At 38.9% G+C, this 23219-nt stretch overlaps 6 protein-coding genes across 8 annotated transcripts; 3 read left to right on the top strand and 3 right to left on the bottom strand.

Annotated features, from left to right (window-relative positions):
• Window positions 1-1237: 1237 nt before the first annotated feature.
• On the bottom strand, window positions 1238-4998 carry LOC117790576 (E3 ubiquitin-protein ligase znrf2). Its single transcript, XM_034630061.1, has 6 exons — window positions 3396-4998; window positions 2584-2710; window positions 2429-2524; window positions 2227-2332; window positions 2097-2169; window positions 1238-1748 (listed from the first exon to the last, which is right to left on the bottom strand). Exons 1-5 carry the CDS (start codon window positions 3882-3884, stop codon window positions 2112-2114), a joined length of 876 nt encoding a protein of 291 aa, XP_034485952.1. The 5' UTR covers window positions 3885-4998; the 3' UTR covers window positions 1238-1748; window positions 2097-2111.
• A 492-nt stretch (window positions 4999-5490) lies between these two features.
• LOC117782224 (TATA element modulatory factor) lies at window positions 5491-10537 on the top strand. The gene is made up of 5 exons (XM_034619255.1): window positions 5491-6317; window positions 6475-8056; window positions 9228-9495; window positions 9550-9777; window positions 9842-10537. The coding sequence occupies exons 1-5, from the start codon at window positions 5660-5662 to the stop codon at window positions 10058-10060; spliced, it is 2955 nt and encodes a 984-aa protein (XP_034475146.1). The 5' UTR covers window positions 5491-5659; the 3' UTR covers window positions 10061-10537.
• Window positions 10514-12078, bottom strand: LOC117782233 (chitinase-3-like protein 2). The gene is made up of 2 exons (XM_034619265.1): window positions 11119-12078; window positions 10514-11048 (listed from the first exon to the last, which is right to left on the bottom strand). The coding sequence occupies exons 1-2, from the start codon at window positions 12033-12035 to the stop codon at window positions 10682-10684; spliced, it is 1284 nt and encodes a 427-aa protein (XP_034475156.1). The 5' UTR covers window positions 12036-12078; the 3' UTR covers window positions 10514-10681.
• Window positions 12079-12615: 537 nt separating this feature from the next.
• On the top strand, window positions 12616-15573 carry LOC117782238 (ras-related protein Rab-40C). Of its 3 annotated transcripts, none has more exons than XM_034619292.1 (5): window positions 12616-12778; window positions 13974-14137; window positions 14228-14421; window positions 14668-14890; window positions 14970-15573. In XM_034619292.1, exons 2-5 carry the CDS (start codon window positions 14005-14007, stop codon window positions 15185-15187), a joined length of 768 nt encoding a protein of 255 aa, XP_034475183.1. In that variant the 5' UTR covers window positions 12616-12778; window positions 13974-14004; the 3' UTR covers window positions 15188-15573. The 3 variants fall into 3 exon arrangements, with proteins under 3 accessions (XP_034475183.1, XP_034475167.1, XP_034475174.1); XM_034619276.1 differs by having other exon boundaries at window positions 12619-12778; window positions 14198-14421; window positions 14970-15568; XM_034619283.1 differs by lacking the exon at window positions 12616-12778 and adding an exon at window positions 13902-13918 and having other exon boundaries at window positions 14198-14421; window positions 14970-15569.
• Window positions 15574-18372: 2799 nt separating this feature from the next.
• LOC117786000 (glycine-rich cell wall structural protein 1.8) lies at window positions 18373-19792 on the top strand. Its single transcript, XM_034624301.1, is given in 5 exon segments — window positions 18373-18398; window positions 18467-18482; window positions 18484-18522; window positions 18597-19551; window positions 19654-19792. Coding segments are annotated over 5 exon segments (1125 nt in total). The 3' UTR covers window positions 19743-19792.
• Window positions 19793-22088: 2296 nt separating this feature from the next.
• LOC117793588 lies at window positions 22089-22820 on the bottom strand. Its single transcript, XM_034633947.1, has one exon. The coding sequence runs from the start codon at window positions 22809-22811 to the stop codon at window positions 22140-22142; it is 672 nt and encodes a 223-aa protein (XP_034489838.1). The 5' UTR covers window positions 22812-22820; the 3' UTR covers window positions 22089-22139.
• Window positions 22821-23219: the final 399 nt, after the last annotated feature.

The following is a 23219-nucleotide window of genomic DNA, read 5'->3' as shown; positions in this document are numbered from 1 at the left end:
TTAAATGTTCTTAATAGGATCAAGACATACTTATTACCAGCTAATGCTCATTTTATTTTCTTCGCTTTGATTCGTTTTGTATTTCTTTTTATCGTAGGTATTTGTTGCAAGTTAACATTAACGTTTTGGGCTTCGATTACAATTGATGTATTATCTTGGTAGTGTGTGTGTGTGTGTTGGGGGTATAATCAATGTATCTTACAAACAGTAAAGAGTAGAAATGATAATTTTAGCTATTGCTCGTTTTAGTATTTGTTTATGTAATATATTTTAGTGTGTGTGTGTGTGTGTGTTTAGGGAATCAGGGAATTCAGTTTCATTTTCAGTTAACGTTAATGTCAGCTTTATGGAACGCTAACGCTATAGTTATAGTAATAGTTATACAATTATATATTTTATATATGTACATTATGTTAAAGTATACATATATTTATTTATATATTTATATCATTTACAAAAAAACGAGCTGTTGTCAACGATTTTGCGCCCAGAGCAGCTGCTGCTTAGGAAATTTCAATCAATATTAACAAAATAATAATAAAAAACTAATTCATAATCATAATTATTATTAATTAATTATATATATTTACGGCACAGCTCGTAAGCTACGTACTTAACTGATTGTGTTTTTTTTTATTTGTATTATATTTTGTGGCTTATTGGGGTCCTTTTATGTCTTGGACTGGAACTCCCTTTGGGCCATTGAAACTTGAAAAATACAATTAATTAATTGCCTTAAGCATTTCGTTTGACCAGAATTTTCACATGACAGAATGATTGGAATTTGTTTTTTTTTTTTTTGTCAGATTAACAATACAAACAGAATACAGGTATAACAAATTAAATGGGTTTGTTTTCTATAAAAAAAAGCAATATAAATATAAATAACTTATTTATGACGCATTAAAAATGCGGATAAACACAAACAAATTGCAAAATAATTTGAGGATACACATGTAAAAAAAAAAACAATTATAAAATTACAAATTAAATTAAATATTTAAAATTTACGCTCTCTTCCTTTGTTGTTGCATTTGTTTTTGGTTGCTTTGCTTTTTGTTGTTTTTAATTAAGCATAAATTATTTATAGTATTTGTGTGTGTTGTAGTTGTGTCGGTGTATGTGTGTTTGTGTGTGTGTGTTAGTGTTTCATCTGTTGTTTTTTATATTGTAGTTGTTGTTTGTTTTGTGTTTATCCTATTTTAGTTTTGTTTAAAATAATAAATACATACATATACATTACATTACAATTACATCATTACATCATATCCATAGTACAAAATATAAAATTTAACATCACATTGGTTGACATTCTTTTGTTGGTTGGTTGGTTGCTTCGCTTTACATTCATTTTTCATGATCATCATCATCGTTTCTAACTTCTAACATTTTCATCATCATCATTCAACTCTTCTACTTTGTTGTTTTCCTTTTTTTTTTTGTTATTTTGTGGGTTGGTTGGTTTCGTTAATCATATTTCTTTTTTCTTATGCTTCTTGTTTTGTTTTGTTTAATTAATTAGTTAATTTGTTTCAATTGATTTGTGTGTGTTTGTTTGTTTGTTTGGGATAGCATCAACAGTCGGTAGGTCAAACGATCGAATTTCTCTCTCGATCCAAGTTCGGGTTGTGGTAGCCTCTCCTCCTCCATGATCTATGCTCTATTTACTCCATCTCTCTTTCATACCCGTTTCAATAACTGCCCTTCTGTTTCAATCATTTCATTTCAATGGACTTTCCTTTGCTAGCCTGCAATTATACAAAAAGTAAAACATATTTAAATTGATTGATTTAAAGCTTCATTCATAAAATCAACACAGCTGTCTATCATTAGATCAGTATATACAATGTATAGCTGTTGTCTATAGTCCAGTTGTTATAACTTGAGGCTTAAACGACACTTAACGAGCACTTTAATACAAATGCAAATCATTATAGACACAAAATGTATTCATATGTATATGTATGTCAAATGGCAGCGCATTTACATATACATTAACATACAAATCTATATCTATATCTACATCTATAAACTTTGCCTAATTGTTATGCCTTGTTTTTGTTTTGTGTAAACTTTTCCAATTGTGTCTTCATTACCTAATGAGATTTTTACTAATCTCCTGGATGCTCGGGACAGGAGCGATTCACCTCAAACCAACGATCAATGCAGCTGAAAGAGGAATAACCATTAGTTTTACAGATCTTGAACTTGAACTTTGGCACTTACCCTTTGTGGTAGATGCATAAACATGGCAAACGAGCAATTGTGTCACCTGGACTCAAGTCTTCAAGGCAAATGACGCACTCACCTTTGGCGTCCAACAATGTGTCCTCTGTAATAACGAGATTAATAATTATAATTCGAGTTGTTAATTCAACAAACAATTTACTCAAATTGTTGTTTTGTTTGTTTGTTTGTTGATGCATACCGTTATATGAGAGTCGTGGTTTTGTTAGGCACATAACTAAATGGCATTCAATATCGTCTGGCAACACGAACTTATTGCACACGGGACACTTGATACCTGTGTAGAAAGTGTAAAGATTGTGAATAGATAGATAGATATATTTTGGCAACCATTACCATTAAAGGACCAAATGTGCGATGGAAGCGATGTCGCTGTATAAACACGACCAATGCCATTCGCCGACGTTGCCGACGCGGCAAGTGCGATGCTCTCCACGATGTTGGCGCCAGTCATTGACATGTCCTGCAAAAGTGCAAGTTCAAATACCCAAACACCAATTAATCAAGTTCATTAAAGCAACTTTGTAACAATAAATGTAATACATTTTTATATTTTTGATCAGTTCCCTCGTCACAAAATTACAAATCGTCAATAAAATTCTATCTGTTGTAGACGTTTTTGAAAGTTTAAGTTAAGTTATTTAATATAACTAGGTCTTATGGTTTGGGCTGTGCAATGATCAGTGAGTCAGTGAGTAAGTCAGGACAAAGAATTTTTTATATATATTGATTAAAATGTGAATTTAATAATACTATTTTATACATTTATTTACAATTCAAATAAACTTCTTTCTGATGCTATACTAAATATAATCATAGTGTCAATTGCATTAACTTGTAATAAATATAAAAACATATCTTTGGATGTAACGATTCCCCATCGGACTTGATCTGGTGAACGCAAACTATACAGTTTTCGCTAAGGAACGATCAAAATGTCAAAATAGGTAACTCAACGAGAGCAACTGCATCAAAGACGTCACCTTATATAAATACAGCTTGTTCCAGATACTTTAATTGAATAATAATCTGAATCAAGCAGTGGTTGCTTCTGCAATCAGTAGATTACCTAATTCACTAGACCCCAGTGTAAAAATTGAATAAAGGCTTTTCTTGAGAGGATCAGGGAATGCAGGGTATCAACTTACGCGTATGGAATCGCCAAGAGCACGTCGCTGTTGCATGTAGCTTTGGGCGGCTGCCGATGAGCTGTTGTTGTTGGCGGCAGCTGCTTGGAAGCTATTGCTATTTGAATTCGCTGACACAGAGACTGAGACGGCGGGATGTGTGTGTGGATACGTTGTCGATCCCTGTTGTTGTTGTTGCTGCTGCTGCTGTTGTTGTTGCTGTTGCTGCTGTTGTTGTTGTTGGATGTCCGGAACAGAGCTAAGACTGCGCGCCCGCTGTCTATCTATGGACGTGGAGTTCTGCTGACTATGATGATGATGATAGACTTGTAGACCCGGCAATGTGCGCAGCAAATTGAATCCTTGAGCGGCATCTCCACTGCGGTTACCCACCGCTGAGTTGCCTGGCGATGTGTCCGTTGCTGTTGCTCCCGTTGAGCTGCTGGAGAATGTTCTGGAGCGTGGGCTCTGCTGGCCGCTTGTCGCTGGTGTGCTTGCCTTTTGACCCATAGAGTTTGAATCGCTTTCTCACACGGCCTCTCTCACTCTCACTCTCTCTCGTTCTCGCTCTCTCTTTGTCTGCCCCCCTCCTGCCCTGGCCCAGCACCAGCACCCCTGTGATCACTGATCTCTTTAATATATTTATTTTTTTATTGCTTGCACTTTTTCACTCGCGCTCTTTAACTTAATCTCGTAATCTCACAATCTCACAATCGCACAATCTCTCAATTTCCAATTGCACTTCTTGCTCAATCGAGTCTCTTCGTCACTCTGTTGGTTTGTTGTCTATTTCTTCTTGTTAGAATCTTTTTTCTTGCTAGAGTTGTTCTTTGTTCGCTCCTTCGTATGTTGCTCGCGGTGTGTGAGTGTGTCTTGTGTTTGTATGCGTGTGCGTGCGTGTGTGTGTGTGTCTGTGTGTGTGTGTGTGCGTTCACATTTAAGGAAACAAAACAAATGACAGGCAGCAGCAGCAGACAACAATAGCAAACAAAGTTGATGTTACGAATGCGAGGGTGGGAAGGAGGAGCGTCGGGCTCGGGCTAGGGGTCGGGTCAGCAGCGGCGACGGCGACAGCGACAGCGACGGGCGGCGTTGATAAATGCGGTGTATAGATAAGTTTGATAGTGTTTGTGTGCCGTGTGCCTTTGCCTGTGTGCTACTGCTGCTGCTGTTGATGATAATGATGATGATGATAATGTTGATTATGATGATTGTGTGTATAGAGAAGTGTGTGTGTGTGTGTGTGTGTGCGGGTGCCAAAAAGTGTGCGGAGCGTAGAGGGAGGGAGGGCGTTAATCGTACGTTGGTCGTCGGTGTCAGTGTCGGTGTTGGGTTCTTCTAGGTGTTGGTTTTGGTGTTGGTGTCGCTGTCGTTGTCGGTGCGTAGTTGATTATTGTTGCTCTTGTTATTCAGTAAGCCAAAATAGGTATGGACTATAACTATGCTTTATTCACTTGATTACCACTCGTAATTTAAATTACTGTTTCCGTTTTCTCTATTTTATTTTTAACATCTCCGTTTTCGTTTTATGTGTACTCTTTGCTTTGCTTTTGACCACCACAATCTATTGGCCGACCACCACAATTGAATATCGCAATACCTGGTGTTGCAAAATGCCAATACACACACACTCCTATGCTAATATCGATAAGTGGGGGAGGTCAATTGGTAAAGTTGCCCACACACGACAAACATTTGCGCTGAGCATGCTCGGCTCGTCAAAGTTTTCCTTTGCCCACAGACGGTAAGCGGCTCGTTAATAAAAAGCCTACTTGTTACGTTTTCAATAAATATTTTGTTCAATTTCATCTCATTGCCGATTAAATGAAAGTGACGTTTGGTGTGTTTTGATTTGAAGTTCGCACATAACGACAGACACGACGAGCATGCTCAGCGCGCATGTTTGTCGTGTGTGGGCACCTTGACAATTAATGTCCGCAGGCCCCAATATTGTATCGATGGTATAAAATTCTCCATGTTCATTTCAAAATTACTTTCATAGAAAATTACCTAAATCAAATATTATTTAATTTGAATGAGCCTTTTTTATAGTAAAAATTTAGTCATAAGAGTGACGAATAATATCGAAAGCGATATCCAAATATCGAGATATCGATACGATATCCGAAGAAGCTGCCAACAAGCTACAAAATAAAAGATAACTTTAATGATGTGTTTGTGTTTGTGTTTGTAAAAGCGCAATTTATTTGCAAATAAAATAGAAATTAATGTGTTGCAGACATTACGTGTAGCCTACGAAGCGCATTAGAGCACAAGAAAGCGGCATGAGTTGGTTCGAAAAAGCCAGAACTGTTCTAATTGAGGCGCTCGATATTCAGGATGATGACAACAAGACAACCGACAACGTTGGCAGCGGCTCCTCTGTCACAGCGAGCAGCAGCGCAGCGTCGACGCCTGGAGGCAAAGCAACAACGACAGCGACAACGACATTGCCAACGACAGCGTCAGCGTTGGCGTCGTCGTCAGCCGCGATGGCAACGTCAGCTATAGAGGAAGCCACCTTTTATGATAATCCACATGCCAATGAGATGGTTACCATTCCACCACGAGCAAGCGACGCCTCAACGCCAGCTACAACAGCTAATCTCTATGCGAAGCGACAGTCGGCCACATCGGATTCCGTTGATCTGCTATCATCACCGTCACCCACATCACCCACATCTCAAAGTGCCGCCAGCTGCATGCGCAATTCCGAATCTTCGTTGGAGCTAATAACAGCGCCTACAACGGCCAGTGAACTGGAAATGGAATTGTCACCGGATACGGAGCCATCGTTGCCGGATAGCATTGTCATCATAGCCAGCAATGAAACGTCCGACAATGCGGATGGCGATGATGACGAGGCAGATGATGCCGATGATGATGATGATGATGGTCATGCGCTTCATTTGGATCAGGATGATCATTCTCTGCACTTAAATGGCAAGTTAATATAGCCCATAATAGTAAAGTATTCTTAATATTAAATTAACTTTACTTGAATTGAGTAAAGGTTATTTTGTAGTCGTTAACTACTTGTATGATTCGTATTCTCTCTCGCTGTCATTCAATCCCAATTCTGGGCTCTTTCCTTTCGTAGATTCAACCAAAACCATGAAGGCTTTGGTGTTCAGCGATACACAAGCCGCTGTAAGTGTGTCAAATGCTGGCGCTGATTCGGATTCAACGCAAAGCTTTGAGGACATTCAGCTCCAGTTGAGTCACAAGAGCAAGTCGGGCAACGACGGCAGTCCTGGAGGATCAGAGGCGTGTCAACATGGCAGCAAGACGGAGATGGTGGATCAGAGCTACTCGTCGACGTCATCAGACATTGAGATCATATCGAATCCGAATGGAGACTCCAGCACAAATAGCACCACAACGCGCACAAGTCCGCAAAAGTTCAAGGAGCTGTGCGGTGCTATGAAGGGGAATCAACATGGTCTTCATGGCCTTAAGAACAAGGGACATCATCGTGAGCCATCGGAAATATCGTTGCTGTCGGAGGACTCGCAATCGGAGCTGGACAAGCTGGTGAATCGCATTAGCGAGCTCAATCAGGTGATTGAGGCGCGTGAACAGCGATTGCTACAGTCGGAGCGACAAAATGCCGAGCTGCTCGAGCGGAATCAGCAGCTTTGTGCCCAAGTTGAGGCGGCAAAGAACAGTGCCAACAGCTCGGAGGCCAATGAGGCAGTGCAGCGACTGTCGGCGCTGGAGAAGAAGTTTCAGGGTAGCATACGGGAACGGGATGCGTTGCGCATTCAAATCAAGAGCCTTAAGGATGAGCTGCTCAATAAGATACCCAAGGATGAGCTGACCGAATGCAATGAAATGATCACCGCTCTGCAGTCCGAGGGAGAGAAACTATCCAAGGAGATACTGCAACAGTCGAACATCATCAAGAAGTTGCGCGCCAAAGAGAAAACTTCGGATACGCTGCTGAAGAAGAATGGAGAGCAAATCTCGTTGCTCTCCAGCGAATCGGAACGATTGAAGAAGTCCCTCGCCGCCAAAGAGGAAATGGAGCGTACACAAATCGAGGCCGTCAATCGAATGACCAACGAGAAGCGACGCGTCGACGAGGAGAATGCTGAAATTCGCAGTCGCAACGAAGATTTGCAGTCCAAGCTGGCGGCATTGCAGACCAGCTTCGATGGCATCAAAGGAGATCTGCAGCAGCGTCAGCGACACGAGCAACATCAAATCCAGGCCGAGAATCAGGAGTATGTGCAGCAGTTGAGTGATATGCGCGAAAAGCTGCGCATCACCGAGCACAACATGGCCAAGCGGGAGCAACAACTGCGTGAGGAGAATCGCGAACTCTTGCGACGCCTCGAGGCGGCCGAAACCCGTGCCGAGTGCAGCACCCAGGAGCTGAGTGTGTCCACAACGCCGCTTATCCGACAAATCGAATCGCTGCAAAAGACGCTGAATCAACGCAGCGCCAGCTGGAGCAAGGATGAGCAGCAGTTGCTGCAGAAGCTCGAGGATTCCCAGTCACAGCTGCATTCGCTGCAACAGCTCGAATCGGTGCAGAACGAGAAACAGGAACTCTTGCGCACCCGCTGCGATCTGCTCGAGGAGAAGCTGTCCAATGCACTGGTGCAGTCAGAGAGTGCCAAGATTACGCTGCGTCAGCAGGAACTGGACGCCAGTCTCAAGGAGAATGATTACAAGAGGTGCGCAGTAACAAAATATGCAATTCACCTGTAACTAGATTCCAAATGTGATTTACTTCAGTTGCCATATTTTTTAACTGAACTCTTCCCTATGTAAGACTCCATGTATTGAAGCAAACTTTGACCACGTCACTGTAACTCCCAAAATCCTATCCTATCAAACAAAACAGAAAATTAAACAAATCTATTTCTTATCCTATAAATATGTAGACAATCTGTGTCGATCTGCTTAGGATATACTATACAGGGTCTTAAAAACAAATTTCAAGAGTTGTTCCATATTGGAAGCAAATAATGTTTAGATTTACAAAATGCAAAAATTCATCAATATTTTGAGTGCTGACCAATTTTTTATTAAATTACTAGAAATTACTAGGAACAAGAATGCATATCTGACCAAATTTAAATATCCCTAAGATAAGTAAATTTAGATAAAGCATCAATTTATAGGGCAAACATTGATTAAAATAACATAGAATTCAGATAACTTAGATATACCCTGACAATTTCAGTACGATCGAATAAAAAACTCTGAATACATTCAAGTTAGCAACTTAATAATACGAATAATTTCATAATTATACAATGAAAAAGAGTAGGTTTAACAGTTTTATATTAATAAATGTTGTGACTAATGAACTAATTTTGTAATGCATTAGTCACTTCATTCAATAAATTTGTACTAAAATGTAAAATTTTAGTGCTAATGATATGAAATTTCAGTAGAATGTCATATCATTAGCAGTACAAATATGCTAGTGAAATGACATTTCATTGGCAGTAGAATTTTTAATGATTGTAAAATATGATTTCACTTCAATGATTTTTTTTAATGCTAGTAAAACAACATTTCATTAGCAGTAGGTTTTGAAATGATAGTTAAATGTGATTTCATTATTATTAATTTTTTTAATTTTTAATTTTATCATTAGAACCACTAATTTCAATGATAATGAAATGACATTTCATGGGCTGTAGATTTTTTAATGATTGTAAAATATGATTTCACTTTAATGATTTTATTTAATGCTAGTAAAACAACATATCATTAGCAGAAGATTTTGTAATGCTAGTTAAATGTGATTTCATTATTATTAATTTTTTTTTAGTGATAATGAAAATGTAATGATAAGGCATAATTTATCTAATTTGTATGTTTCCTTTGACACAGTCAACTTGTCACGCTGCAGGAGCAGCTGAAACAGCGCCAGGACAAGCTGGATGCCTTGACGGAGCAGTGCCAGCAGCTGGAAACGGATTTGCGCAAGCAGCGTTCATTTCAGCGCACCAGTGAACTGACCGTGGAGGCGGTCAAGGCCAGCAGCGAGCTGTCGGAGAGTCGCTGCCAGAAGGCGTTGCATGCGTCGCCACCGCTGAGTCTTGTGGACGACAGCGGCTCCGCCGAGGATGCACTTGGTGGCATCATTGACTGGCAAGGCGTAAGTGAAATTAAATTTGGAATTTGCACCATTTTTAATGCTCTGTTCATGCAGGATGATATGGAGTGTGTGTCCAACAGTGGACGTCAACAGTCGGGCATTATACAGGGCGTGCATCTGAGCTTTATGGCTGGGAATACCACAACGCTGGAGCATCTGCAGGCGCTGCTCAAGCAGCGGGATGGCGAACTGACGCATCTACAGTGGGAGCTGTCGCGTCTGCAGGCGGAACGCAGCGTCCTGGACAGCGAGATATCCAATTTAACCATGGAACTGGAGACAGTAAGCAATTGGCAATTAACCATAAACTCATCTTGAATTAAAATTTAATTTATCTCTCGTGTAGTTGAAGGAGAAAGTGCAAGCGTTCGAGAGCATGGAGAAATGTTACGAGGATCTGCAGCATCGCTACGATGCATTGCTGCAAATGTACGGCGAAAAGGTGGAACGCACTGAGGAGCTGGAACTGGATCTGGTTGAGCTGAAGCAGGCGTATAAGCTGCAAATCGATGAGCTGCTTGCGGCGCCGCCACCAAATCTACAGCGGACACCGAAGCACATATGATTGCCGTCGCTGCCTTGCCTAAGACGTACCTAACAGCCGGCCAAAAAGTTGGCTCCGGCTCCAATTCTGATTCCGATTCCACTTCCTACTCCAACTCCAACAGAGCTTGACTAAAGCGGTTTTCTTCCCCATTCCTTTGCTTATTCGTGTACAAGTTGAAAAAGATCACAGTGTCATCCTTTTCCTTGTCTTTTAATCTGTCTCCCGCCACCAAATGAATTATCCATGTATCCATATAATCGTCATTTAACTAACATACAAGTAAATATTATTTGCGTGTTGAAATTTCTAGTTATATTATGAATATTGATCGATTGTGATAATTTTATTTATATACTTATAAATTAAAAGAAAGAAAATATATAAACAACAACCATATATAATTGATATTGATATTGTAAAAGGTACAAGGTCAAAATATTGGATGTAGTCAACAAATAATGCACGATATTATTATAAATAAATCTTATATAGTTTAATACAGCCCATTTTCATTGATCTAATTATAATTAACTTAACATGCCAACCAAACTTAACAATAATACAAGATGAAGGCATCTCTTATTTATCTATATCAATATTATTTAACAAATATTTGGTCCCAATCCCTGCTGCATTTGTTTAATGACCCATAAGGACGCCTTTGGCTGCTTGCACCAGCGGGAACACAGGCTTGCCACTGCGTGGCAAGTAACCACAAGTGTTCCTCACATCATCCGTGTTGAGGGAGAAAATCATGAGTCCGCCCACATTCATGGATTTCACATAGTTGACCTTGCAGGCAATGCTCGTTTTACTCTCGTAAGAGATCCATTCCCCAAGTGCACTCAAATAGGGTGAGCACGTATCGTTGTCATAGGTGTAGATCGGAGCAAGATATTCATTGGCACAGGCACAAGTCTCCGAGAGCGTGGTGAAGCCCAGTTGACCACATTTGCCAAATCCTGAGGCTGGTGCCCCAATGCGCATGTTGAACGGACTAACCAGGCTGCCGTGGAATTAGATAATGCTATATATTAAGATCCTATTGTTTATTAAGTCTTTGTCTGCACACTTACGTAAAGGAATGTCCGTATGTGGGCAGTCCAATGACCAAGCGATGGGGCTCCAGTCCATTCTTAAGCCACCAGTGTGCGGTGTAGTTGATGTTAAAGGTGCTCATGATGGACTGCTCCGTGGGACGGGCAAAGAGCGGTGCATTGAGGCCAGTAAAGGGCGTGTCTTCGCGATAGAAATGAAAGTCGTAGGTCATCAAGTTGACATAGTCCACATACAGATTGATTTCGCGTATGTTGTAGGCAAAGAATGCGATGCCCTCGGGAGCGGCAACTGCCATGGTCAGTAGATTATGAGCACGTTTCTCGCGCACCCATTCGAGGCGTATCTCGTGCAGCAGCTGGGAGAAATGCATGCGCTCCTTATCATAGGCACTGGGGAATTCCCAATCCAGATCGATGCCATCCAAACTGGGATATTTGTGCATGACAGCCTTAAGTGAACGCAGAAATTGTTTACGACGCGCATGATTCACAACCATGTCAGCAAATTGATGTCCACTGTCCGCACCGCCAATCCAGAGCAGCAGCTTCACCTGCGGATTCTTGGCGCGAAATAGACGCGTGTCATTCTGGAGCACCTGCTCCAGACGCTGCGACAACAACAGCGTCGAATTGTACAAATCAGCAACGCCAATGTTTATATGCGTGCATAAATCTCCGGGCACATCCAGCAGACTCAGTGCATCGCGATCGGATGTCGTATAATAGCATACCAAGCGTTGTGGTTGTTCTCTTTGTTGTTGTTGCAGTTGATGCTGATTAGTCGTGAATAAACAAAGAGGCACGAATATGAAGCAAACAAGTATGGCGAATGCGGTTACAAGTCTGCAACGGTTCACATATTCAAGTTTTCTTCTTGTCGATTCCGCATTGCTGATGTTTCGTTCGTTTTCCCGTATTTTGTTATAATTAAACATTGTTATTTGTTTATTGTCAAAATGATAACAGCGACTAGAGCTGTATCGAATCCAAGGGTTGCCCATCCAGTAAAAATTTTCGATCTGGCTTGATTTTTTAAAATTATATTTTATTTCCGAAAAAAGGTATTCTGATTTATTGTACCTTAATTTAAAATATGAATTATTTTTTGCTAGAATTTTTTAAGCTTTTGCAGAGTTTTTGTTGGAATTTTTCTTCGATCTTACGATAAATATTTTTTTTTTAGAATTAAATTTTCTAACTTCTCTTTCCGAGGTCTGACGAACTTCAAACATCATTTAAATGTTTACCTTAACTTTGTCTAATTTCGAATCTTAAATTTGTATCAAATTTATTAATTTTTTATTGAGTTTTTTGCGTTTTTAAATTTGCATATCGACAATAAATCGCTAATATCGTCAATAAAACGATAAGCTTTTTTAAGGCTGCCAGACGTTCAAATAAACGGTAACTTTTTATGCCAGATGGCAGTGTCTTAAACGATTTGTAGTGTAGTGATGGCAAATAATTTAGATTATTAATCGATTAATGTGTTTCATATGATTAATCGTGCCATCACTACTCTAGTGCATATGCGTATTTGGGTAAAATAAATTTTGTGCTGCAATTTCAACACCGATTTTATTTTTGCGAATTTACAAACTGTTAAAATGCAACTGTTGCGCTTAAATAATAAGTAGACGCTGCTTTCGTTTAATACGTGAAGTGAATATTGCTGTGTGTGAGTGTCAGCGTCGCTGTTTGTATAATTTGCTCATTGTTTTTTATATGTTTGTGTGTGTGCGCCTGTTGTGTTGCCCTTGTTGTTGTCATTGTTGTTGTCGTCTCGTATGCGGTGCAAAACAAAACACACCCAAATGACTGGCCAGCCATGTATAGGAAGGTGCTTAAACTACGAGCAATATTTGCGTGCGGGTGAATAAACGCACTACGGCCACCCTAATGCACCACATTGGGGTGGTGCAAACCGGCAAAATGTAGAATTTCTCAAATTTTGTTATTCCGTTTTGGTTGTTGCTGTTTTAATTTTTTTAATTTTTTTTTTTGGCATATTCACGCCCATTTTTGCATGTGCACAAGTGTGGCATTAACATATGCATGTGTATGCGTGTGTGTGTGTTGTGCGTATGACTCACTAGATAAATGTTATTCTGCCCACATTACGAAAATTGCCGGTTCGACTTTGGCACCTTGCAGTTTGTGGGCCGTTTTGTGTGTTGTTGTTGTGTTGTTTCTGTGAGCTTATCTGGCGCAGCTGTCCCCCTCCCTACCACCCATAATCCCTCCTCTTCACACACACATACATACAGTTAATCAAAAAAGTGTTTTGACCAAATTCAAAGTTTACATTTTAATTAGGCAAAAAGAATTTCAGCTATTTCTTTCAATTTTTTCTTGACCTTTTTACTACTTTCAAATTAACATTATTTTATAAGACAGATAAAAGTTGCAATTATAAGCAATGTAATAAGATTACGTTTTTCAAATATAAAAATAGAATTTTTGTTAATTTGCGCCAAATTTTGCCAATTAAAGCAAATTATACTGTATGTATAAAAGTTCTTGAAAATCGAAGAAAATAAATAATGAAAACACATATTTAATACTTTTAACTTGCCGCATTTAATATATTGTTTAATTAAATCTTGAAATGATGAATAGATTTCTCAAATGTAAAGATTTAAATAAAATGAGATCCATTAAGTTAAACAAATTCCAAAAAGAAAAGAAATTAAACATGTAATTTTTGTAATGTTATCAAAACAATTACTTGACTAACTGTATATACCGGTTAGCCCGGCCCAAGAACAAGCAACAAGCAGCAAGAACTTGGGCTCGCATTCTTGGGCTCGTTAAAATGGTAACTAACCTGCTTTTTTTTTTAGTTATTAATGTTGTTGATATTATTATTGCAGGTTGAACAGCAACAGCAAGAGCGAAAGCTACATGAGAACCATGACAAAAGACTACGACTATTTACTAAAGGTTCTACTGGTTGGGGATAGCGATGTGGGTAAACATGAAATACTCTCCAATCTGGAGGATCCATCCACAGAAAGCCCCTTCTGCAGTGGCAATGGTGAGTATCAATACCATATGCGATATATGACTGTTGAGATAATGCAACTAATATATACAGACTGCACATCTCACATATTGCAAACGGTAGCATATAAAACAACAACGATATTGCTGGAGGGTAAACGGGTCAAGCTACAGATATGGGATACATCCGGCCAGGGGCGTTTCTGCACCATAATACGCTCGTATTCACGAGGTGCTCAGGGTATTATATTAGTGTACGATATAACAAACAAATGGAGCTTCGATGGCATCGATCGCTGGCTGAAAGAGGTCGAAGAGGTGAGTCTAACGAAACTGTTCATTTCCTATCCCTATACGAATTTCGACAATTACTAAGAAAATCCGATTTTGGAAAGCTACTTTTTCCCAATATTAAAGAAATTGGCTTATTTTTATACTAATCTTTCTTTCACTTCAAATATGTTTTTAGTTGTTTTCTTTGTTTTGTTGTCGAACTTCGTACGAGGCACCAATTTGTTATCTTTATTGGCATACTAATTATTGTTATACATTTGTTTTTTAAAGCATGCACCTGGCATACCCAAAGTATTGGTTGGAAATCGTTTGCACTTGGCCTACAAGCGTCAGGTGGCTGCCAAACAGGCCGAAACCTATGCCTCACGCAACAATATGTCCTGCTTTGAGATATCGCCACTCTGCGATTTCAATATACGCGAATCTTTCTGCGAATTGGCCCGCATGGCATTGCATCGCAATGGCATTGAGCATATTTGGCGCAGCAATAAGGGTATGATTCAACACCCCTATATGGTGATAGCAATTATGATTAATATTTGAATTTATATATATATATTTATTGTTTATAGTGCTGTCGCTGCAGGAGCTCTGCTGTCGAACAATTGTGCGTCGGACGAGCGTTTATGCTATTGATTCGTTGCACCTGCCGCCCTCCGTTAAATCGACACTCAAGTCATATGCGTTGACAACGTCACAGTGCTACAATTCGTTAACACAGAACTCAAAGAGTCGGAATCGCTGCAAGACGCCCACAAGCAACAGTCGCAACAGTTGTGCGATCGCGTGATTGCCGCCTTGTAGGCGGTCATATGAAACTGCCTACGCAACAGTAACAGCAACAACAAGAGCAACAGCAGCGCAATTGCGCCTAAATCTAATACCTATTTTACTTATATACTCTTAAGCTTACACACACACACACACACACACACACACACTAAAACTCACACATCAAAACTAGCGCAAGTATTTCTTCAATACAACAAATTTGTCATCAGCATTAATATTTATTACCGTTTCGATATCGATGGTTATATTTTTACATCCTATTCATAGAAAAAGATACAGATACATATACATACGATATACATATACTATATATATATTTTTTTTATACTTTATAACTATTAACATTATATCACTACATTTAATATCGCATTACTATAATGTTGTTAATATTATTATTATTATTATATTTGTATAATTAATACGCTGATATACTTATACGAGGTATTTTTTTCATTTTTATTATTTTTATTTTACATTATCATCTTTTTTTTTTAATTTGTTTGTTAACAATCAAGGAATATTCATAGAAATGTAATTATAAAAAGAAGTTGAAGCAAACGATTTGATAAGTTGATAATAATAATAATGATAATGATGATGATGATGATGATAAAACATGAAAAACAACTAAAACTAAACTTTATGTGCGCTATCTTTGTCTTGCATCGATCTGTCTCGTTCTATTTCAGTGAAAAAGTGAAAGTTTTATGGTATTTCGAGATTTAGAGGGATTATATACATGGAATACCTTATTTTATGTTGTGTGAGCAGCCCAACGAGAGCTTAAAGTAGTTTTAATGAAAACAATTTCGAAATAGTTCAAGAAAGTTGCATGAAATTGTGAAATCTATCGAAAGTAAGCTTGTTCTTTGCAAAGACTGTAGTTGGAGCTCGAATTTAAGAAGATTTGAAATTAAATGGACGCTGGAAGAATTTGCTTTCAAAATGATACAGTTAAGTATTTTTAGAATAATCTGTTCTTTATATTTATATAGCCCAGTCTCTATCTGAATTGATATCAACGACGCACTCTGGTTCTGCCTCTGGCTTGAAGACGGCCCATTTCTTAAAGAACATCTGGGATTGAACCTATTCGTTAAAACTGGTGGCTGTCCTCTTGAAACTTCAGATGTTGACATGAATTATACGTAGTATATGCCCTAACATGGAGTTCTTGGATAACTTTGACTATCGTTTTGGAAAAAATGTTAAACTACATTTTAAACTACATGACAAATAAATTACAATACCATACCTAAAAAAACCTCACATATTAGTACAAATATTGTATTATATATGTATAAAAAAAAGGTTATTTGACTTAATTAATTCTTAGTAAATAAAACGAATTGCCAATAAAGTCAATACATAAATAACTGAAATCAGGACTATCAACAGGCCAAAGGACATTCGAATCGGCCTTGTTGTTTGGGTGTAATCAAGGATTTTGGGATTTAAATCGACATCTGTTCGATTTCCAGTATTAAGAAATTAAGATGATCTCTCTATAATTTAATGCCATTCAACTGAACTTCTACTACTACTAAGACTACTACTTTTATTACTAATATAACAACTGCTATATATGTATTTATTTCTTTAACTATTATTTTACTACTGCTACTCGTACTGCTTCTACTATTTGTATATTTCTATAAAACCAAAATAGGAGATACTTCTTATACTCTTATGGGTTAAGTAACTCCCTTATCTACATATGAAATTATTTCTCCCAAAGAAAGTTTACATATTAATTGTCATCAAACCATATTTTCAATGAATATCGATTTCTGTATAACAAGTTTCCCACATTTGCTGATTGATTGCCCCAATGAAAACGCAATTAGATATTGTTATGTTATTTAAATGAATCTATAAATTTTAATTACTTTTGCCACTTTGTTAATCATATGCATAATAATGAAAAGCATTCGGTTTCATTTTTAATGCCTATTTTAAAATTTGCAAACAACTTTTACACAATCGAAAGACAAACGAATATCTCGTTGGTCAATCCAATTTGACTTTTGGCTTAAAAACTGACATCGAAATCAGCAACAACAACAACAACAACAAATCAGGGAGAGCTCCGATCAAAAAAGAAAAAATAAATAAATATAACAATAACAATAAAAATAGATAAAAAATGTTACAAATGTTTTGTAGTTTTTATTGCTTTTGGGAAGTTTTTTTTTTTGCTTTATTTTTCGTACATTTCTTCACATTAACGCTTCATTTTATCTTCGCTGTTTGGAATTTAAATAAATATTTGGCACGCTAAAAGTTTTTGGCGACAGCAAATATGCTAATGTGCTTGAAAGCTTTAAGAAGCTTGCGGCCAGAAAGTAACTCCAAGTTCGATTAATAGTAGAAGAAAGCTCTCTTTAATCTTAGATGTGGGCAAATATATGTAGTTAACTGCAGCTTAAATCCGTTTTTAATCTAAGGATTATGCAAATATATTTAATTGCAGTTAAAAGCTTTCTTTAATTGAAGCGTAGGTAAAGACAGTTAATTGCATCTAAAAGTTCTGTTAAGTCGAAAGCTTAATTTTATTATAATTTGTAATTGTTAATAGCTCTAAATATTACTAAATAAGTAAGTAAATTTTATTTAAATGCTCTCTTTATTCTAAAGCTTAGGGAAGGTAAATCTCTCTTTAATCTTAAGCTTATGCAATACATTATTAAGCAAAAAGCACATTGTATATGTGCTTGCAGCGTTGAGCTAGACGGCTTGAAATAGGGTCATACAAGTAGAAAGCAAAGAAGATCAAATGGTCGAGGTCAGACACTGACATGACCTATGTAACTTGTAGCTCGGATTAATCCTAAACCCGGTTTCCCATCTTAACTCTGCGCTTTGACGACCTCAATTAACCATATGAATATTTGAAGATACTCTCGTAGAAGAAGCTGGTCAACGGGTTTCGCGCCTAATTTAAATTTTTAACTCATTTATACTCCCACTTTGGCTCCCTTCTCTCTCTTTCTGTCCACTGTCTGTCACTGTCTGTCCGCTGCGGTCGTCTCACTTGGGGCGCTTTGCGGATCGATGACGAAAGCAAAACCGTAGCCGGCATTGGAAGGCGAAAGCCAAAAGCAATCGGGGGAATTGGGCAAGGCCCCTAAAGAGCCGATTCCAAGTCGAATGAGTTGTCCAATGAGATGCATAATCAGCATGATGGCTTTGGCTTGGACTTGGCTTTGGTTTTCATATAAAAGCGAGCAGCTGCTGGGAGTTGATCATCAGTTGCTTTAGCGGTTTCGTTCTTCAGCTACGTGAAGTTCCACAGATTTCGACCCCCCAAGCAAGAAACTTCCAGCAATGAGGGTAAGTCATTGGCGTCTTTATCTTCCACTGTAGCAGCATCCACTGACCAGGTGTTTTGGTCGTTTCTTCGCCAGATCTTTGTGTGTTTGTTTGCCGCACTCGTTGCCACCTGCTCCGCTGGCATTATTAGCGGTGGAGGCGGCGGCGGAGGAGGCGGTGGTTACAGTTATGGCATCGGTAACAGCGGCGGAGGAGGCGGACATGGTCATGGACACACTGAGGTGCGCACCGTCAAGGTCATCCACGAGAGCGGACATGGTGGACATGGTCATGGTGCCGTCTATGGCTCCGATCATGGACATGGTCATGGTCATGGCGGACACGGCCACCAGGAGGTGAAGACCATCAAGGTCATCCATCAGGAGGCGCCCGCGGTTTATCATGGTCATGGCGGCGGTCATGGTGGTGGACACAGCTTCGGCGGTCACCAGGAAGTCAAGACCATCAAGGTCATCCACCAGGAGGCTCCGGCAGTGCATCATGGCTACTCCCATGGCGGTGGACACAGCTTCGGTGGTCACCAGGAAGTCAAGACCATCAAGGTTATCCATGAGGAAGGTCATGCTGGTGGATTCTCCCATGGCGGCGGATTCTCCCATGGCGGTGGCTTCTCCCACGGCGGTGGACACGATCACGGACATCAGGAAGTGAAAACTGTCAAGGTCATCCACGAGGAGGGACACGCCCTTGGAGGCGGCGGCGGTTATGCTGGCGGATTCTCTCATGGCGGCGGTCATGGTCACCAGGAGGTCAAGACTGTTAAGGTAATCCACGAGGAAGGTCATGGTCTTGGAGGCGGCGTTGGTTTCTCCCACGGCGGTGGCTACTCCCACGGCGGCGGACATGGACACCAGGAAGTGAAGACCGTCAAGGTCATCCACGAGGAGGGACACGCTCTTGGAGGCGGCGGCTACACCGGTGGCTTCTCCCACGGTGGTGCACACGATTTTGGAGGCAGTCACGGTCACCAGGAAGTGAAGACCGTCAAGGTCATCCACGAGGAGGGACATGCTCTGGGAGGCGGCGGTGGTTATGCCGGTGGCTTCTCCCACGGTGGTGGACACGACTTCGGCGGTCACGTCCACCAGGAGGTGAAGACCGTCAAGGTCATCCATGAGGAGGCTGCTCCAGCTCCCATCGCCGTGCACAACGAGTATCTGCCTCCAGTTGTGGCAGCTCCTCAGCACAGCTATCTGCCCCCAACTGGCGCCTGGAAGTAATCCCCTCAGCTGCGCTCAGTATCCCTGTGATGAACTGTGTCATAACTGTCACCCCCCCTTTGTTAAATAGTTCTAGTATAATTACACTTTTTTTTTCATAATTTCCATATTTAGTACTTTAAGCTGAAAACTATTTTTTTTCTGTTGAAAATTATAAAAAAAAATTAACCAAAAATCACCTAAAAATGTATTTTTATTCTGGCACTCAAAAGCTCCAATATTTATGAATATCTTCATATTTTTGTCAAATCCTTACCGATTTCATTGCGAAATTTAATTCTGCATCAAAATTGAAAAATTTAATTTTTTTCCATCACTGTAATTACTTTCCATAATTTCATACCTGGATACTTATTCGAAAACTTCAAGCTATCATAACTTTGTCAAAACTTAACCGATTTCCTTGCGGAATATCAATTTTATCATTATTTGGCCTCTATTTTTATTCTGCATCAAAATTGAAATTCTATTTTTTTCCATTACTGTCCATTTTTTTCATGTAAAATTTTCGCCCTTGACACTTCCTCACAAACTTCAAACTGTCATAACTTTGTCCAATTTTAATAATCTAATTTAATACTGCATTAAAATTGGAAAATTCAGTTTTTTTTCCATCACTCCATATTTTCCATACTTTCATACCTGGATACTTAATCGAAAACTTCAAACTGTCATAACTTGGTCAAAACTTAACCGATTTCCTTGCGGAATATCAATTTTATCATTATTTGGCCTTTTTTTTAATACTGCATTAAAATTGGAAAATGCAGCTTTTTTTCATCTCTGTCCATATTTTCCATACTTTTATACCTGGATACTTATTCGAAAACTTCAAACTGTCATAACTTGATCAAAACTTAACTGATTTCATTGCGGAATGTCAATTTTATCATTATTTGGCCTCTAATTTAATACTGCATTAAAAATAAAAAATTCAATTTTTTTCCATCACTGTCCATATTTTCCATACTTTCATACCTGGATACTTATTCGAAAACTTCAAACTGTCATAACTTGGTCAAAACTTAACCGATTTCCTTGCGGAATATCAATTTTATCATTATTTGCTATATAATTTAATACTGCATAAAAATTGGAAAATTTATGTTTTTTCTATCACTGTCCATATTTTCCATACTTTCATACCTGGATACTTATTCGAAAACTTCAAACTGTCATAACTTGGTCAAAACTTAACCGATTTCCTTGCGGAATATCAATTTTATCATTATTTGGCCTTTAATTTACTACTGCATTAAAATTGGAAAAATCCGTTTTTTTTCCATCCCTTTCCATATTTTCCATACTCTTATACCTGGATACTTATTCGAAAATTTCAAACTGTCATAGCTTGGTCAAGACTTAACCGATTTCATTGCGGAATGTCAATTTTATCATTATCTGGCCTCTAATTTGATTCTGCATCAAAATTTGAAAATTAAATTTCATCACAGACCGAATGATAATGATCTTAAATAAATTCATAATGATCAAGTAGCATATCGATAGCGAAAATTAGCTTATACCATATGATTTATTGAAATAACTTGTTTATTTCTTGTTAATAGAAAATAGTTGTAAAATCTGCTTTCATTGGATCAAATATCTCTGTTAAGAGTCGATTAGTTAGTTAACTGGTTTTCATGTTAATATAATGTAAATAATAGATTAAAATATGGCTAGTTATGTTCTTATTGTAATTTTCTCTCTTTTTTTTTTTTAAAGAATAATAAATTCATTGTAATTTTCTTTTCTATTATTATCCAATTTTATGTATTCAATGACCATTCAAGGTTATTTATAAGCTCTTCATTTTCTTGAAAGTTTAGACTATAAGCTCATATCATGTCTATGGAGTTGATTATGGAGTTAACTTTTTACAATGAGCTTAAATCAGTTCTGTTCAGGCGATTACTTGAAAAGTTCTCCTTCCCTTATAATAATATGATACAGAAGCAGATTAATCAAAAAGTTATTAGTTATGTTGTTTCTGCTTAAAGTTGAAATGAATCGCGTTTTCCACATTTTCTCGTTATTAATTATCTCATTGAAATGCAGCTTTAAACTTATGGTTCATTATTGATTATCATTAATAGCGTGTTTTTCCACAGCAACTGAAAAAGTGCAACTGGTTTTTCAGTTTCCACCCACTTTCGATTTTTAAGTCAATTGATGGGATCCATTAGCATAGCCCTAATGAAACCCAGAGAGCTGATTAATAGGCCCAACGAGCTGGTATTTTTTTTTCTCTTTTCTTTTTTTTTTTTTTAGTATTTTATGTATTATGTATTTATATGTGTGTGTGTGTGTGCTGGGTGTGCGTGTGTGTGTGTGTGTTGACAATAAATGTATGTAAATGAAAAATAAGTTAAATAAATGTAAAATTTAGAGGCCTGTTCATTGATAGCTTCTCCAATCTTGTCGAGCGCCAAACATGCGTCGCTGCTGCGTCAACGCCGACGGCGACGGCGACGTCAACTGCTGCTGCTGCTGCTCGAAGCTGTTGCTGCTGAGATATTGATGCAATGGCAATGGACGTGGCGATGATGAAGTCACAGCTGGCGACGGTCTCTTTGTGGGTCGCCACTTTGAGGGACGCCAGGGCGTGGCCAGCTCCTCCAATTGACTGGCCTGAGGCAGTGCATCCAAGTGATTGTTGTTGTTGTTGTTTTTGCTGTTACTGTTGCTGGTCTCACTGTGAACTCTCAGATTGAGCAGGAGCTCGCCGTCGTCATCAATGAGATTATACATTTGGATGCCAGCATCCGCTTGAGCACGCTCCAGACGCACCTGTTGCTTCATCTTGGGCTTCGGCTTGGGCCTGCGGCGTGTGGAGGGGGGCAGGAGACGTGAGGCACGATCTTGTGCCTGCAACTGACGCAAGATGCCCAGTGGCAGCAACAGATCCGATTCGAATGGTAGAAATCCACTTGCACGCACCTTGATGATGTTGCGTCGCAGCAAAGCTGGCTGCCCCATTGCCCCCCGATGTGGCAACACGATGTGGCAACTGCAGATCAGCAGCAACTGCAGCCACAGTACAGATTCCCTTGGTGGCAACATTCTCATGCCTTTGGCCACATCTCTCTAGTTACACTTTAACGCAAACACTTTATTGTTTATTCAATTATTCAAGTTGAATTTCAATTTCAATTCAATGATTGTTTCTATTTCAATTTCCACTTGTTGCAAACACCATAACAAAAATGTAAATAAATAATTAAATGGGAATCCCTGGGAATTATGGAGCTAAGCAGCTCATTCTAGGCCCGTATTGCACCAACTGAATTTGGCCAAGCGACGCACTGCGCCAGAGACCAGACACCAGAGACAGACGGACAGACGGACGGACAGACCGACTGACCGAGAGCAGAGCACACTCACTCACACACACACACACACACACACTCACTTACGCCACACAGGTACATATAAATGAATTAATTAGAGAAAATTTCGACGCACGTTTTTCGAAAC

Source organism: Drosophila innubila, chromosome X (genome assembly GCF_004354385.1).
Source record: "Drosophila innubila isolate TH190305 chromosome X, UK_Dinn_1.0, whole genome shotgun sequence".
NCBI lineage: Eukaryota > Metazoa > Arthropoda > Insecta > Diptera > Drosophilidae > Drosophila > Drosophila innubila.
This window is presented reverse-complemented; position numbering and strand designations above follow the sequence as displayed.